General features: G+C 41.8%; 1 protein-coding gene across 2 annotated transcripts in view; it reads right to left on the minus strand.

Annotated features, from left to right (window-relative positions):
* acvr2b.L (activin A receptor type 2B L homeolog) overlaps nucleotides 1–16,594 on the minus strand; it is a 109,693-nt gene that overhangs the window by 12,582 nt on the left and 80,517 nt on the right. For both annotated transcript variants that reach the window (NM_001090580.1, XM_041565363.1), the window contains 4 exon segments: nucleotides 848–991; nucleotides 4,222–4,376; nucleotides 6,599–6,696; nucleotides 10,909–11,116. In NM_001090580.1, coding sequence (NP_001084049.1) covers nucleotides 848–991; nucleotides 4,222–4,376; nucleotides 6,599–6,696; nucleotides 10,909–11,116 — 605 coding nt within the window.

Raw genomic sequence — 16,594 nt, forward strand, 5'->3', positions numbered from 1 at the left:
TACCAGATAACTTATCCCATCCCTGAACAAGGTACGGTTTTATCATTACAGAGAAAAAGGAAATCATTTTTAAAAATCTGGATTATTTGGACAACATGGAGTCTAAGGGAGATGGCCTTTGCGTAATTCAGAGTTTTTTGGATAACGGGTTGCCAGATCACAGATCCGCATATACTCAGCCGCTAAGGTACTTACAGCTACATGTGTTTCGATGGCTCGGCAGGGATTTTATCCCGGACATATTCAATCTTTTCAGTTTGCATTAAGTAGCCATTGGGGAGCAGTTGCACATGATAACTTGTCGTTTCCAGATTGATTAAAAAAATCAATTAGTGAAGGGGGAAAAAAATAATGGAAGCCAGTTTAAAGGGCAAGTAAAAGCCAGATTAAACATGGGTTGTTTTTAATTAGGGTACAGAGCTGCTGTACTGCTTGTTGTTAGCAGCAGCCAAATGCCTTGCACAAGGACGTTAATGCCAAAAAGTTGAAATTATGGATGCACCGAATCCACTATTTTGGATTCAGCCGAAACCCCTGAATCCTTCGCGAAAGATTCAGCCGAATACCAATCCGGGTGGAAAGGGGAAAACATTTTTTACTTCCTTGTCCAAAAAGTCACGCAATTTCCATTCCCGCCTCTAATTTGAATATACAAATTAGGATTCGGATTTGGTTCAACCGGGCAGAAGGATTCGGCCGAATCCTGCTGAAAAAGGCAGAATCCTGGATTCGGTGCATCTCTAGTTGAAATGGCGCGCCCCTTAGGGGGGTCTTCATAAATGAGCCTTGAGAAATTGCCCCTTTCCAAGAGTAACCTGATGAATGAAGAATGACGAGTGCATCCTACCTGCACGGGGAAGATTTTCACTGCAACATATTCATTCAGCAGACGAGCTTTCCAGACGCAACCGAAACGGCCTCGCGCCTTTATCTCCAGCAACTGCAGCGGCTTCAGCCCGACCAGAGGAGATGGAGGAGGCAGACCGGGGTCCTGAGGGAGAAGAGGAAAATTCGCTCAGTATCTATCCGGAACATTGCTGCCTCCCAATTCCCCGTGTTTCTCGGAAGAGAACAAAGCTGTAATCGGATTAGGGAGCTAAAACATGAGATTTACCTCTGCAATAATCACAAAACCTTATGGGACTTATACTGGGTAACAGCTCTGATGCACACGGATGGGTTAACCCTTTCCTTGCCACAAACTGCTAAATCTGACCATAGCTTATTGGGTTACAAATAAGTCAATAGAAAACTAGGAGTTGCGTTGTGCCTGAACATGCGGAAAAAGAAGGCTAAGGGGCCAGTAAGCGAAACTATCAAAACCTGAATATGAATATATATTAATATATATATTTATATTTATTTAAATAAGGAGTTACTAGCAGAGTCTGTAGTTTCAGCCTTGCTCAACCAATCTAGCATAAAAACTATGCATAGGTATTCCCTTCTAATAAGCAAATTCAGCAGGAACAGCCCCTACATTTGCTCATAGTTTGTACAGAGATACCATAGGTATTCCCCTGTTCTAAGCACAATTCAGCAGGAACAGTCCCCTAAATTTGCTCATAGTCTGTACAGAGAGATCCCATAAAACTATGGCAGCATAGGTATTCTCCTGTACTAAGCACAATTCAGCAGGAACAGTCCCTAAGTTTGCTCATAGTCTGTACAGTGATATACCATAAAACTATGGCAGAATAAATATTCCCCTGTACTGAGCACAATTCAGCAGGAACAGTCCCTAAGTTTGCTCATAGTCTGTACAGAGAGATCCCATAAAACTATGGCAGCATAGGTATTCCCTGTACTAAGCACAATTCAGCAGGAACAGTCCCCTAAGTTTGCTCATAGTCTGTACAGAGAGATACCATAAAACTATGGCAGCATAGGTATTCCCCTGTACTAAGCACAATTCAGCAGGAACAGTCCCCTAAGTTTGCTCATAGTCTGTACAGAGAGATCCCATAAAACTATGACAGCATAGGTATTCCTCTGTACTAAGCACAATTCAGCAGGAACAGTCCCTAAGTTTGCTCATAGTCTGTACAGAGAGATACCATAAAACTATGGCAGCATAGGTATTCCCCTGTACTAAGCACAATTCAGCAGGAACAGCACCCTGCGATTGTTTATAGCGCAGAGAGACCCATACAAATATAAAAGAATAGGAATTCCCCTAAACTCAATTCTGCAGGAACAGCCTACTAAGTCTGCTTTTAGCCTGTAATTGATCAGTGCTGAATTGCTTGTCCCAGTCAGTTGCAGGGGTTAGCAAATGATACCCCAATTTTCCCTGCAACTGCCATGATCCCTGATTAGTTTTTGGATTTTGTAGGCCACAATGGCTTGAGGGATACCTGCTGACACCCCTGAATTCAGTTGCTCCAAACAGGTACAATGTGCATCCTACTCGTACACAAATGCACAACTGCTGTGTCATTGCAGTATAGTAAAGGACCCCCAGCCGTGAACATGATTTCCTCCTGTTAGAGCTTTACTGTATTTGTACAGAGAGAGAGAGAGAGAGAGAGAGAGGTTGGAATGCTGAGTGTACAGTAACAGGCTGCACTCTCCCCTTGTTTATTGTGCTGGCATTCGTACAAGAGCACCCAGGGCCTCTGCAATGTCCGTTATGCAACTGTTGCCTTGATAAATTGCTCCTCCTATAGAGGCCAACACTGCAGAGGAGCCATAAACCCTATTACTTTTTATTGTCAATTAGCACTTCGGCATTAAAAGTGCTGTAATTGAACTCTATTTAAAGATGCTGGGGGGGGGGCGCAGCCATTCCAACACACTCTCTTAAATTATGTTTAATGTCAAACGCATAAAAAAAACAACAACAACAGATCCGGTATTGATTCCCTATATCCTGCAGTTAAGGCTTTGCTTAATAAGGGCCACTTGGCGTTGAGTCAGGTGGAATTGTTCAGCAATTTGTTTATAGAAAAAATAATTTAAAGGACATTAAAGTTGCTCATTGCCAATGTTTATAACAGCTACAATAGCAGCTTGTGATCCTCTGCTGGGACTGCATCATTATAATTAATGGTGGGGGCCATCAGCCTTCCCTAGCCACTAGGGTCACCATATGATTCTTGAGGCACCTTGGGTCTTTCCAAGAAATCGCTTGTTTCCAGATCAAAGGTAAAAAGTGATGTACTTTATTTCAACATCTAATTAATTAAAGATAACGTCTAAGGTCTGACGCGTTTCGAGTGCTCACACTTCCTTTGCCCACATGGTCAAGCTGGCCCAATGGGGTACTACTGTCATAGGTTCATAGCAGCCGCCAGATCAAGCTCCTAGATGCCTGCTACTGCCTCCTCAAAGAGTTCAACAGAAGGCTTGGTTGTTGGTAGTGAAGAGCAAATTTATTCGGCAGCTATGGATTTGCAGCAAAATTCCGGCGAAAAGTTGCCGAGAAAAACGCCCATTGACTTTAATGCATTAGGACAAAAAAAGCCGCCATAAGAAAAAATGCCCATTGACTTTATTGCATTAGGACAAATAAGTCACCATAAGAAAAAATGCCCATTGACTTATGCATTTTGAGTTAGAAAAATTGTCATGTGCGTAAAAAAAAAAAGTCATGCGTAAGACGGGACAGCTAAACGGGACAGATTCGCTCATCACTAGTCATTGGGCATGCTCCCCCTGCAGTTGGTTCTTACAGGCAGCTTAGCCAGTAGGAATTATGGTGTTTCTCAATCAGTCATTCTTTTAACCTGCCCTTACAGTGGGCAATTCAAGTCTATATACCCCCATCTAAGCTCTATAATATGACCTCCTCAGGGGAAACACAGGCTTATAGTTCTTCTTCAAGGGCACCACAGGGTCTATGCTTTCAGCAGGTGCACCTTGGATATAGAAACTCCATATGGACAACCAACTGGGATATTGGTAGGCCCTACAGTAGGTACCCCAGTCCAACACTTCCCCTGATATACCAAAACCCACCTCTGATTTGCCCAAATTCCCCAATCTATCCAAACCCTTCCCCTTTTGTGACAGCCAAAGCCAATCTGGAACGCTGTTCTCATGAGCGGACGGAAAGTGTACGAGGAGCCACGCGTATTATTGGCCACCTTTGTACTGATCCAATCATTCATGCAAAACTTACAAACAATCAAGACAGCAGAAAGCAAAGAGGAGCTGAAGTTGCAGGCAGTCTCTCAGGCAGATTTACTAATACAGACCCCTTCCTAAATATCAACTTACCTCATTAATCTCTACATGCCCGTAGGGAGGCTTTCTATGACGGTACATCCAGAACGCCAGGAGAATTGCCATGGAAAGACCAACAATTGGAAGCAGGGAATAGATCAGAATGTTCAGTACGGAGGCTGACGGCTGGGGCTTCGGATCAAATGTTTCTACAAAGATCACAGGAAGGAGAAAAAAAATAAGTAGGGAGGGGGAGAATAGGAGATTTAAATTTTAGGAGCTTTTAATAGACAGTCTGTCTGAAGCAAAACTCCCATCCGTATATATAAATACATATATATATATGCAAAGAAGTAGTGCTTTATACACACCATATAGTTGAAACCTTCATACTATATGCAGGTGATCTGTCCTAATAATATCATTATTAATAATAATATTAACAGATTATATGGATTTTCTTGGTTAAATAAAGTTTAAAACATTTTCAGGAAAAGTGTATAAAAAAGTGTTATCATCATCAGCAGGCATTTAATACTGGATTGGACTTTGGGCTTCCCTCATCAGCTGTGTAGGGCAAGAGCTTCGCTGGACAATGTGAATGCTCGCTAATGCTGATTTATGTTTGTCTGCATTGCTCCTCTGGCTTTTACCCAAGCGAGGGACCTTGCAGGCACACAAAATAATGGGATACAGGAGCGCAAGGGCAAAAACAATTATTCCACCACCTCTGGGCCTTGCCCTTACTAGGATAATACAAAATAGCTACCTGGGGATGGAGACACTTTACTGAATGTTAAAGAAACGATTGTGAGCTTGGTGTGCAGTGTACTCTATGGGGTTGTATATAACCCCCAGCAATTCTGCTCTACATGCCAGGGGTCAAGGCCTGAAGACCGATGTATGGTGATGAGTCCCCTTCAGACTGAGTTTGCAGTTTATTGGCCGTGTATGAGGCACTCAAGAGGACATGCCCGACTGTTATTTACCAGGCAGATTTAAAAATCACATTGGTCAAGGACTGCACTTGTGTTCTGATGAGATCCTTGTGTGATGTCTACATAGGCCCGCAGTTTGATTAGATCAGCCTAATCATGTGGGTGGCCAAAATTCAAAGTGTATGGCCAGCTTGGCAAAGGAAGCCTGATTTATCAACAAACTCAATTTCGACTAAACTCGATTCGAATTTTTTTCCTCCGAAAAAAAAACAAATGTCAGGAAGGCTACTAACATGTCCAAACTGGTCCCTGGACCTCTCCCATTGACTTATACATGAACTCGGCAGGTTTTAGGTGGCGAATAGTCGAATTTGAGTTCTAGAAGGAGAACTAAACCCTAAAATGAATGTGGCTAAAAATGCAATGTTTTATATACTGAGCTTATTGCACCAGCCTAAAGTTTCAGCTTGTCAATAGCAGCAATGATCCGGGACTTCAAACTTGTCACAGGGGGTCACCATCTTGGAAAGTGTCTGTGACACTCACATGCTCAGTGGGCTCTGATTGGCTGTTGAGAAGCTAAGCTTAGGGCTCGTCACTAATTATCCAGCAGAAAATGAGCTTCCCTGGCTGTAATATAAGCTGATGCTACAGGTTTGCTGATTATTAAATTCTGATGCTAATTGCACTGGTTTCTGTGCTGCCATGTAGTAATTATCTGTATTAATTACTAATCAGCCTTATATTGTGACATTTCTATTCTATGTGTACTGTATATTGTGAGTGGTTCCCTAAGCTCAGTAAGTGACAGCAGCACAGAGCATGTGCAGTGAATCAGCAGAAAAGAAGATGGGGAGCTACTGGGGCATCTTTGGTAACACAGATCTTTCCTGTTAAAGGGCTTTGGTTGTTTGCGGCTGGTACAGAAGCCAAAACATAATGTACAACATTTCTAGCTACTTCTTTAGTTTAACTTTCCTTGTCCTATAAAGGACCAGAGTGTGATAAATCTCAAAATTCGAATTTGAATTAAAACTCGAAACGAGTTTGGATAATACAATAATTTGAGAGTTTTGACCATAAAAAAATTCAAGAATTCGAATTTTCAATTAAATCTGCCTCTATTTTTTTCCAACCAAACCATGCCTCCAATTCTAAAATAAGCACCTGCTTTGAGGGGGGCAAGGGGTTGGTGAGTAACATGTTACTTGCGAGCCACTGGTTGGGGATCACTGCTGTAGAATATGGTACATGTCATGAGTCGAATTGCTAAGTAGCTATGCAGCCTGTACATATGATATGCCTCCTGTTTCCAATGGGTGATGTTTCAACCCCAAAGCTGGTGGGACAGGCAGTATCAGAACCATAAAGTTCCCCCGGTACTAACCCTAGTTTTCACAGCAAGAATGGACCCCTTCATTTAATGGGTTAACAGCGAGCGCACACCTGGACACTTCAGGAGCTCACCGGCCGAGCATTCATCAGTCACTTACCGACTTCAGGCAAATGAGTAAATTTCTTGTTGCAGTAGTTTCCCTCGCAGCAGCAGAAAAAGACTTGGGGGTTTTCTTCCTTGGCAATACATTCCTGTCTGGGAGGCAAAGTAAGAATCATATGCAAGTGTCACTTTCGGGACGGGGGAATCCATCTTGTTTTGGGAGTTTATATCACGTTACCTACACCTGCACTAATGGAGGGGCAGTGGATAAGGGCGATTGCATCTCTGTTGAGCCCTAATGTCCTCGGTGAAGTGTATAGCTCTGCTTTTAAAGCGACAGCACAACCGAATTTAAAGAGCAAGAAAGTGCTATTTGCTGGGGGTTGGCAATGCACCACTTTGGAGTGCTTTGCCCCCATTTTCTAGCATTTACGAAGGGTCCCTAGCGGCGGTCTGGGACTGTTCACATGGGCAGTATGATCTGAAGAAATGCACCCCAACATGCTCAAGGTTAGCGACTATATTCACTGGTAGTGTTCCAAATGGGCACCCCCCCCCAATGAATATCTGTTCCTTTTCCATTAAGAGAAAAAGTCTCTGTACTCAGCACTAGTGATGAGCAATTTTCTTTGCCAGCCATGGATTCGCTGCAAAATTCCGCATTTCGCCATGCGAAACTGCATCAAAAATTCAGCGTCGACAAAAAGGTCGCCGTAAGAAAAAATACCTATTGACTTTAATGCATTTGGATAAAAGTCGCTATAAAAAAAAAAAAACGCCCATTAATTGTAATGCATTTGGTGCGAGAAAAATTGTTGCACGCGTAAAAAAAAATTGACACTCATTGACTTTTTGCGAATTTCTTTGTAGTTTTGCAACTACCGAAGCGAAACAGGACAGATTCGCTTATCACTACTTAGCACCTCACACATAGAACACATGATATAAGTCTAGCACCCCAACATATACTCTGGGGTAGCCCCAAACTACTACTTTATTGCTGCTATGTATTTATCCGCTCTCACACCATGCAATAGAAGTAAAAGGGGAGTGCCATTGCAGGGAAACAAGGATATTCTGGAGGGTCTGTTTGCTAAGGAATGAGTTTACGGCTCTTTAATGAGAGCGACATCCCTGATCATTAATAGGACACCACCCTATGTCAATAATAAGAGTATGTGTTGCTTTAAGTCTGACTCATCTAGTCTGGGGGTGATGGGAACAGGGAGAGCCTGTGCATTTAGGCAAAGCTTTCCATCACACGGTGCCTTGGCTCTCGTAGCTCCCGAGTCATAAATAACCTGCTGTATTATCTTGCAATTTATATTCTGCCAATGTGCAGCGGCAGCGCCCCATCCCATAGTATATTCTGCAGGATTTTAGCAGACAATTTTAGCTGCTCCGCCGCTCTGAATAAATTCAACCCACCTGTGCCTGCAGCTAAAGGAAATCAATTGGAAAACATCATCGAGCAGAAGCTGCCCTGGACCACGTAGAAACCCGACTCGTTTTTCATTTTACCAAACGCAGATCGACCGAGATTTAAGGTTAAAGCATTCCAAATGATATGCCTCGTTCACAAATGTTATAATTGTTTAATTGTTTAATGGGGCAATATATCCCCTTCAACGAATAGGGTTATTACTGAACATATTTCAATAGGCAAAACATATCTATGGTTCTCGTTATTTCATGCACTAAACAACTGAATCACTTTTGCTTTGCAACTTCCTAGTTCTGCCAAGTCGCTGTTTTAGGAGGAAAAGGTAGTAAAATAAGTCACCACTCCACAGATAAGCCCTCTGTATACTGAAATCCTTAACTCACACACTGGATAAGGAAATAGTTTCCTTTGCAAGTATTGCACTAGTTAAAAAGCAACTAAGTGGCAACTATGCCCATTGTATAGGTTGGAATGGTTATGTATACGCGAACACGGCATGTGTACAGTATCCACAGATAAGTCGAGAGCAATAGTGTTGGTAGACCTCAGTTGCTCATGAACTACAAGTCCCAGCGTGCCTTTAAGAAATTAAAATTATTGAGAAATGCTGTTGGCTGTAGTCTGGAAATAGCATAGGACACTTACATTAACTCTCTATGATGCTGCGAGTTCCTCTGGGAGTCTGGCTCTATTAATATGACATATTGGCTTCAAAGTAGCTGGAAACCTGTGTATGTTCTGTAATAAAATTGATGGGCAGTTTTTTGCCTACCTTGCTACATTTTGTTATATAGCCACAATATGTTTTCAACCTAATTAATGTTGTCAACCACTTTATTGTCTTCTTCTCTTGTACAATTTACATGCACTTCAAAAATAATATTTACATTGTAGCATATGTTATCCACTGACTTTTATGGAAGATTTATGGATGGTGCTTATTGTAACAATGGGATAATAGTCTCTGGGAAGGGAGTGTGACTGTGGGATAGCAGGTATAGTAGGGAGAGATGGTGCCTATAGCAACAGTGTGATAATAGTCTCTGGGAAGGGAGTGTGACTGTGGGATAGCAGGTATAGTAGGGAAAGATGGTGCCTATAGTAACAGTGGGATAATAGTCTTTGGGAAGGGAGTGTGACTGTGGGATAGCAGGTATAGTAGGGAGAGATGGTGCCTATAGTAACAGTGGATAATAGTCTCTGGGAAGGGTGTCGACTGTGGGATCGCAGGTATAGTAGGGAGAGATGGTGTCTATAGTAACAGTGGATAATAGTCTCTGGGAAGGGAGTGTGACTGAGGGATAGCAGGTATAGTAGGGAGAGATGGTGTCTATAGTAACAGTGGATAATAGTCTCTGGGAAGGGAGTGTGACTGAGGGATAGCAGGTATAGTAGGGAGAGATGGTGCCTATAGTAACAGTGGATAATAGTCTCTGGGAAGGGAGTGTGACTGAGGGATAGCAGGTATAGTAGGGAGAGATGGTGCCTATAGTAACAGTGGATAATAGTCTCTGGGAAGGGAGTGTGACTGTGGGATAGCAGGTATAGTAGGGAGAGATGGTGTCTATAGTAACAGTGGATAATAGTCTCTGGGAAGGGAGTGTGACTGAGGGATAGCAGGTATAGTAGGGAGAGATGGTGCCTATAGTAACAGTGGATAATAGTCTCTGGGAAGGGAGTGTGACTGTGGGATAGCAGGTATAGTAGGGAGAGATGGTGCCTGTAGTAACAGTGGGATAATAGTCTTTGGGAAGGGAGTGTGACTGTGGGATAGCAGGTATAGTAGGGAGAGATGGTGCCTATAGTAACAGTGGATAATAGTCTCTGGGAAGGGTGTCGACTGTGGGATAGCAGGTATAGTAGGGAGAGATGGTGCCTATAGTAACAGTGGGATAATAGTCTCTGGGAAGGGAGTGTGACTGTGGGATAGCAGGTATAGTAGGGAGAGATGGTGCCTATAGTAACAGTGGATAATAGTCTCTGGGAAGGGAGTGTGACTGTGGGATAACAGGTATAGTAGGGAGAGATGGTGCCTATAGTAACAGTGGGATAATAGTCTCTGGGAAGGGAGTGTGACTGTGGGATAGCAGGTATAGTAGGGAGAGATGGTGTCTATAGTAACAGTGGGATAATAGTCTCTGGGAAGGGAGTGTGGCTGTGGGATAGCAGGTATAGTAGGGAGAGATGGTGCCTATAGTAACAGTGGGATAATAGTCTCTGGGAAGGGAGTGTGACTGTGGGATAGCAGGTATAGTAGGGAGAGATGGTGCCTATAGTAACAGTGGATAATAGTCTCTGGGAAGGGAGTGTGACTGTGGGATAACAGGTATAGTAGGGAGAGATGGTGCCTATAGTAGCAGTGGGGCTAATAGTCTCTGGGAAGGGAGTGTGACTGTGGGATAGCAGGTATAGTAGGGAGAGATGGTGCCTATAGTAACAGTGGATAATAGTCTCTGGGAAGGGAGTGTGACTGTGGGATAGCAGGTATAGTAGGGAGAGATGGTGTCTATAGTAACAGTGGGATAATAGTCTCTGGGAAAGGAGTGTAACTGTGGGATAGCAGGTATAGTAGGGAGAGATGGTGCCTATAGTAACAGTGGATAATAGTCTCTGGGAAGGGAGTGTGATTGTGGGATAGCAGGTATAGTAGGGAGAGATGGTGTCTATAGTAACAATGGGATAATAGTCTCTGGGAAGGGAGTGTGACTGTGGGATAGCAGGTATAGTAGGGAGAGATGGTGCCTATAGTAACAGTGGGATAATAGTCTCTGGGAAGGGAGTGTGACTGTGGGATAGCAGGTATAGTAGGGAGAGATGGTGCCTATAGTAACAGTGGGATAATAGTCTCTGGGAAGGAATAGTAACTGTGGAATAGCAGGTATACGTAGGTCATAGAATATAATAAAAAGCACCTCACTTACCTGTCATAACAGTTGAAGTCATCCAGCCAGCATCCTTTTTTCACCAGCTCTATGAAGCCCGAATTGTTCCTCCAAGACGCGTAACAGTGGAGTCGCTTGTCCTTTTCCCCTTCGCAGCTTTCCACCCCACTTTGGTTGGTCTTCTCCAGTTCCCAGTTGGCATTGTAATAGATGCACTCTCTTGTCTCCACTTCATCGTGTCCTGAGCCTGAACCAGAGGAACAAGATCACATTAAATTCACATAAAACCATTAGCAGTTGTATGAACATTTATAGTTCAGTAAATTACTGACATGACTGGTGTTCCCAATATTCCAGCATGGCTGATGTCTTAAAAAAAGAAAGAAAGCTACAGAGACAGTTTATTGCCAATAAATTAGCCACAATAGTGCAAGCTATAACATTGTATTTATTCTGTAGAATGCTCTTGTTTAGGATAGCAACTGACATATTAGCTTGGTGTAACATCACTTCCTGCCTGAGTCTCTTCCTGCTCCCTCATAGCTCTGAGCTCAGATTACAGCAGGGAGGGGGAGAGGAGCAAACTGAGCATGCTCAAGCCCAAGCCCTGGAGGTTTAAGGAAAGAAATGCTGTTTCTTTTGACAGAGGACTCAGAGCAGCATTACTTTGAGGGTTTACTGGTATATTTATATAGACCTTTCTTAGTTTTAATCTTTCCTTCTCCTTTAAAGGGGAACTATGTTAAACGGGTTAGTTATATCCTAACCAGTTAAATAAGGAAGAATAAACTGGTGTATATATATATATATATATATATATATATATATATATATATATATATATATATATATATATATATATATATATATATATATATATATATATATATAACTCATGTAACACATTCTCAGAAAGTTTAATAGGCAAAAGCGAGAGGGAAAAATCTATTGTGAGAAAGCACGAAGTAAACGGAGACAAGAGCGGAGACAAGTAGACGGCATTTTCCTCGAAACAGCTTCTCAAGCACCGCCGCTGCCAAGAACGTGTAAACACTGGGCACAGAAATAGCAGCCATTGTCTGCGCTGCTCCTGGCACAATAACTCATTCACGCCAAGATTCCTGGTCCCAAAAGATTTTGGAGGAAAGGGTTGCAAAACTCTGTATTCTAAGGAGCGCATGCATAAAGCAAACCTGTATAAGTTACCATCACCATCATCGTTTATATATTTATAAAGTGTCAGGCACTTATAACAAACCAGCTCTTTCCAATAGTTTTACTTCTTTTTTTAAACATACCTGCAAATTTAAGGGCAAATATTCCCAATGGTTTACTTTCTCTTAGGTGGTGCTGCTTTATAAGGAGTAGTGAAAGCAAGGATCGGCTTACACTGAACATTAGTATCAACGGACATATCTCTTCCATCCTCTAGAGGGAGCACTTGTTCCATAAGGCAACCAAACCATGTAAAATGCATGTTCAAGAAACACAGTGCAGATTTGTACAAAGTTACTGTGCAGCCTTTCAGCTGTTGCTAAATACACTTCCCAGCATCCTCAGCAAGTCACTGCAGCCTTCATTAGGAATTGTCATATGGTTAATGAAACAACCCCTAATAATGCAGCTTTCGTACTGATATTGTATGTTGGTTAATAATACTCAACACTCTCTCCTTGCTTACCCCTACTGCTTTATGAGGTCTCCCAAATTACAGGTTTCCTGGCAGAACTCACAGTGGCCCTTCTTAACCTCCCCTCCAGCAATTATTTACCCCTAGTGATAGGTTCTAATCCTGCAAAATGTTCTCCCTCCCCTAAAGGCAGGTTAAAATTCTCCAACAGACATGAAAAGATAAGGTTCCAAAGTGCAACCAACTGCCTCCCCTGTCTTTGAAACATCGGCCACTTGAGATCCAACCCAGCCAGCTGAGAGTGCTAGTTCAGCTATAAATGAATGCATTGTTATTTCACAATCCGTAAAATTTGGGGAGGAATCATGGCATAAAAAATGAATACCATGATACAGGTATGAGACCTGTTATCCAGAATGATGGGGACCTGGGGTTTTCCAGCTAACCAATATTTCTGTAATTTGGATCTTCATACTTTAAGTCTGCTAAAAAATAGTGTAAACATTAAATAAACCCAATAGACTGGTTTTGCTTCGAATAAGGATTAAGTGCATCTTAGTTGGGCTCAAGTGAAAGCTACTGTTTTACTGTTACAGAGAAAAAGGAAATCAATTTTAAAAATATGGATAAAATAGAATCTATGGGAGAAGGCCTTCCCATATTCAGAGCTTTCTGGATAATGGGGTTCCAGATAACAGATTCCAATACCTGTATCAAAAAAAAAAAAAAAGTCTCATAGAGGCTATAATTAGGTGAAGCTGCTTCCTATTGATTTTCCCCACTGAGAAACCCAATTTGTTGTTGGAAATTTGGAATAAAAAAAAAGAAGAATAACGCAAGGCCACAAAAATCAATTGCAAAGTAAATTGCTTCACCCCCTACACCACCCCTGACTCGCCGCTCCGGTGTCATGTAATCAGCTCTCAGGGAGTGAACTTGTGAGCAAAACCAATGCGGGGGGCACAAAGAGAAAGCACTTCTCTTTAAAATACTTTCAAACCATTGGAAATGTATCAGATGTACGTGGGAAGGTTCCATGGGATTACATTTTCTTTCATTATACTTAAAAAAACTGATTTTGGGAGGAGTTCCCTTTAAAAGAGGATTCAACACTAAAGTTGAAAAAACCCTACCCCTCTACTCTACATAGACCACCCTCCGTGCAGATTTGTTCCAGCGGAGTTCACGGGCGGAATCTTCAGCCACTTCGGTAATCTTTGGAATGAGTGTGGTGCTTCGGCAATTCTCATGAGCACATGCGCAGTTGTCGCGCAACAAAAAATTGCTCCAACAGCACATGCGCCTCTACGCCAGTCTCATTCTGAAGATTACCGAAGCGGCTGAAGATGGCGTCCGTGAACTCCGCTGGACAGAATCTGCACTGAGGGTTAGTAAAGACTTAGGGGCATTTGCCCGGGGTGGCAGCTAGGCTGGGGGGGGGGGGAGGGGGTCTATGTGTAATTGGTAGGGTTTTTTTAACTTTAGGGTTAAGTTTTCCTTTAAATATCAGGTTAGTTCTAGATATACGACGAAGTTCATTGCAGACGACAAGACTTTTTTCATGTTATGGCAGTGTCCAAAGGAAGGCCCTCAGAGAATACCCAGGTCACGGTGTCTCATGAGCAAGTCCACGCATCCCTCAGGAGCATACCAAGAGGCAGATATATCAAGGGTCGAATTGCAAATTTGAATTTTCGAGTTATTTTTAAGGTCAAAACTGTCAAATTCGACTAGGGAGTTATTCAAATTCAATTTGAGTTTTTAAAAAAATTTAAAATTCGATTCCAGTTTTCAGGTCTATCCTATTCATCCGAGTTTAAAAAAATTAGTTGTTTTTTTTTAAATAAATTTCGATTGGTCGAATTTCATGAGCGATAAATGTGCCTTCCTGTGTTAAGAAAGTCTGACATCATAATGCAGCTTGTGAAAAAGAATACCTCGGCCATCTGTCCCTGGAATCTTTTAGGATGAATACAGCAGCCTTTCCCAATTTACTGTATTGCATATGGTCTCCTTCTGCAATGCAACCAAGCCTGGGAGCCATCATTCTTTATTTTATATACAGGTATGGGATCCATTATCTGGAAACCCATTATCCAGAAAGCTCCGAATTACGGCAAGGCACATTTTTAAATAGGATAACCTTTTTCTGTGTAATAATAAAACAGTAGCTTGTACTTGATTCAAACTAAGATATAATTAACCCTTATTGGAAGCAAAACCAGCCTATTGGGTTTATTTAGAGGCACATTTATCAAAGGTCGAATTTTTCATGTAAGTTTTTTTAAAATCCCATAAACTCGAAATTCGACCAAAATGTATTATTAATCGAATTTTTAAATTTTTAAAATCAAATTTGTAAACTCTGGTGAATAGGATCGACCCGAAAACTCAAATCATATTCAAATCAAATTTTAGTTTTTAAAAACTCCATTTGAGTTGTTTCTCCAAAAGAAATTTGAATGTCAGGAAGGCTGCAAACGTCTCCCATTGACTTAAAGTAGACCTGTCACCTACACATAAAAATCTATATAACAAAAGTGCAAATTAAACATGGAACACGTATTTTTTTTTTTTTTTTTAAAGCATCCATACTTGTTTAAAGGCGTTTAAATATCTGAGCTGTCAATCAAGTATTACCTGCCCCGCCTCTATGCCTGAGGCATAGAAGTGGGGCTGTCAATTAGTTTCACTTTCCATTCAGCACTTCCTACATGTCACTGCTCTCCCTACATTCCCCCTCCCTCCTTACACTCTTTAATTATGTAGGGCAATGTGTATGGGCATTAGGTCCCCCATTTAGTCGCATACACAAGATTTTGGGGTGATACACAACTTGTCTTAATAACAATGTCTGCAAAATGGCTCCAAAACTGTCAGATTCCCTAGTCGAATCTGCCAGTTTTGACCATAAGCAAAAAAAATCAAAAATTCAAATTTTGAATTTGACCCTTGATAAATCTGCCCCTTAATGTTTACATGATTTTCTAGTAGACTTAAGGTATGAAGATCCAAATTATGGAAAGATCAGTTATCCGGAAAACCCCAGGTCCCGAGCATTCTGGATAACAGGTCACATACCTGTATCTGAAATTTCTGTTCTGTTCATTGCCCCCTTACGGACCCTTATTTTGGGCCCCCTAGTTGGGGGCTATTGCCACAGTTGAGAGAGCACTGCTTTAGAAGGTTAAGAAAAACAAAAAACTTCCCATTAAGTACCATAAGAGAACCAATAAGATAATCTATTCTGCGCCTTCTGTCGGGTCAGCGAGGACAGAGGCAGCAAAGGAACATAATCCCATTAGCTCTTTACGTGGCAAGGCATCAAGCCATATACCGCTTCATTAGCTCCAATGTACAAACAGTGCAAAAAGAGCCACACAGCCATTCAACGTTATATAGACACAATGGATAAGTTAATGTACACTTCTCGGCAACATGGCCCTGAAGTCAAGGGGAGCAACATGTATGAAGGTTACAGTATAAAGAGACTCGTATAAATGCTCCTGCGGCTACAGGGCAACAGCTCTGAGAACAGCAGTTCTATTTTCTAAACCTTTTTCCATTTTCTGTCCATGGAAACCAATTGCCTCCAGATACCCACCACAGAATAATGGCAATCTTTATTATCTGTTATTCTTGAATAGATTTATAGATACTATACCACTACTGGCACCGTTTTTGAGGTTTACCAAAGGGATGGGGGTTTGGTGCAAGCTTGCAATATCTCAAGGTATATGGAGCCTTGCCAAAAAGATCTTGGTATCCTAACTGGGAATGAACATGTCCAAGCCCCAGTCTTATTGAACTTTGAGGACACTTGTGACCCATGCATTAAAGAATAAGATCTCAGTCAGCTGGGCCCTATGCATCGTGGGACAAAACATGGTCTATTGACACTTAGATGAACACCTAAATCTCAGCATTTAATAACTCACCATTGATTAACGGAAAGATCAGTTAAGGCCTAATGCCTCGTCAGTCGACACTGCATGCTACTACTCCTTTACTACCATACTAAATGTTTCTTCTTAAAGGCAATAGATCACCAACATGGTTTGCTCTCTCTCTCTCTCGCTGCAATAGAGACAGTTG

This window comes from Xenopus laevis, chromosome 6L (assembly GCF_017654675.1).
Source record: "Xenopus laevis strain J_2021 chromosome 6L, Xenopus_laevis_v10.1, whole genome shotgun sequence".
Taxonomy (NCBI): Eukaryota; Metazoa; Chordata; class Amphibia; order Anura; family Pipidae; genus Xenopus; species Xenopus laevis.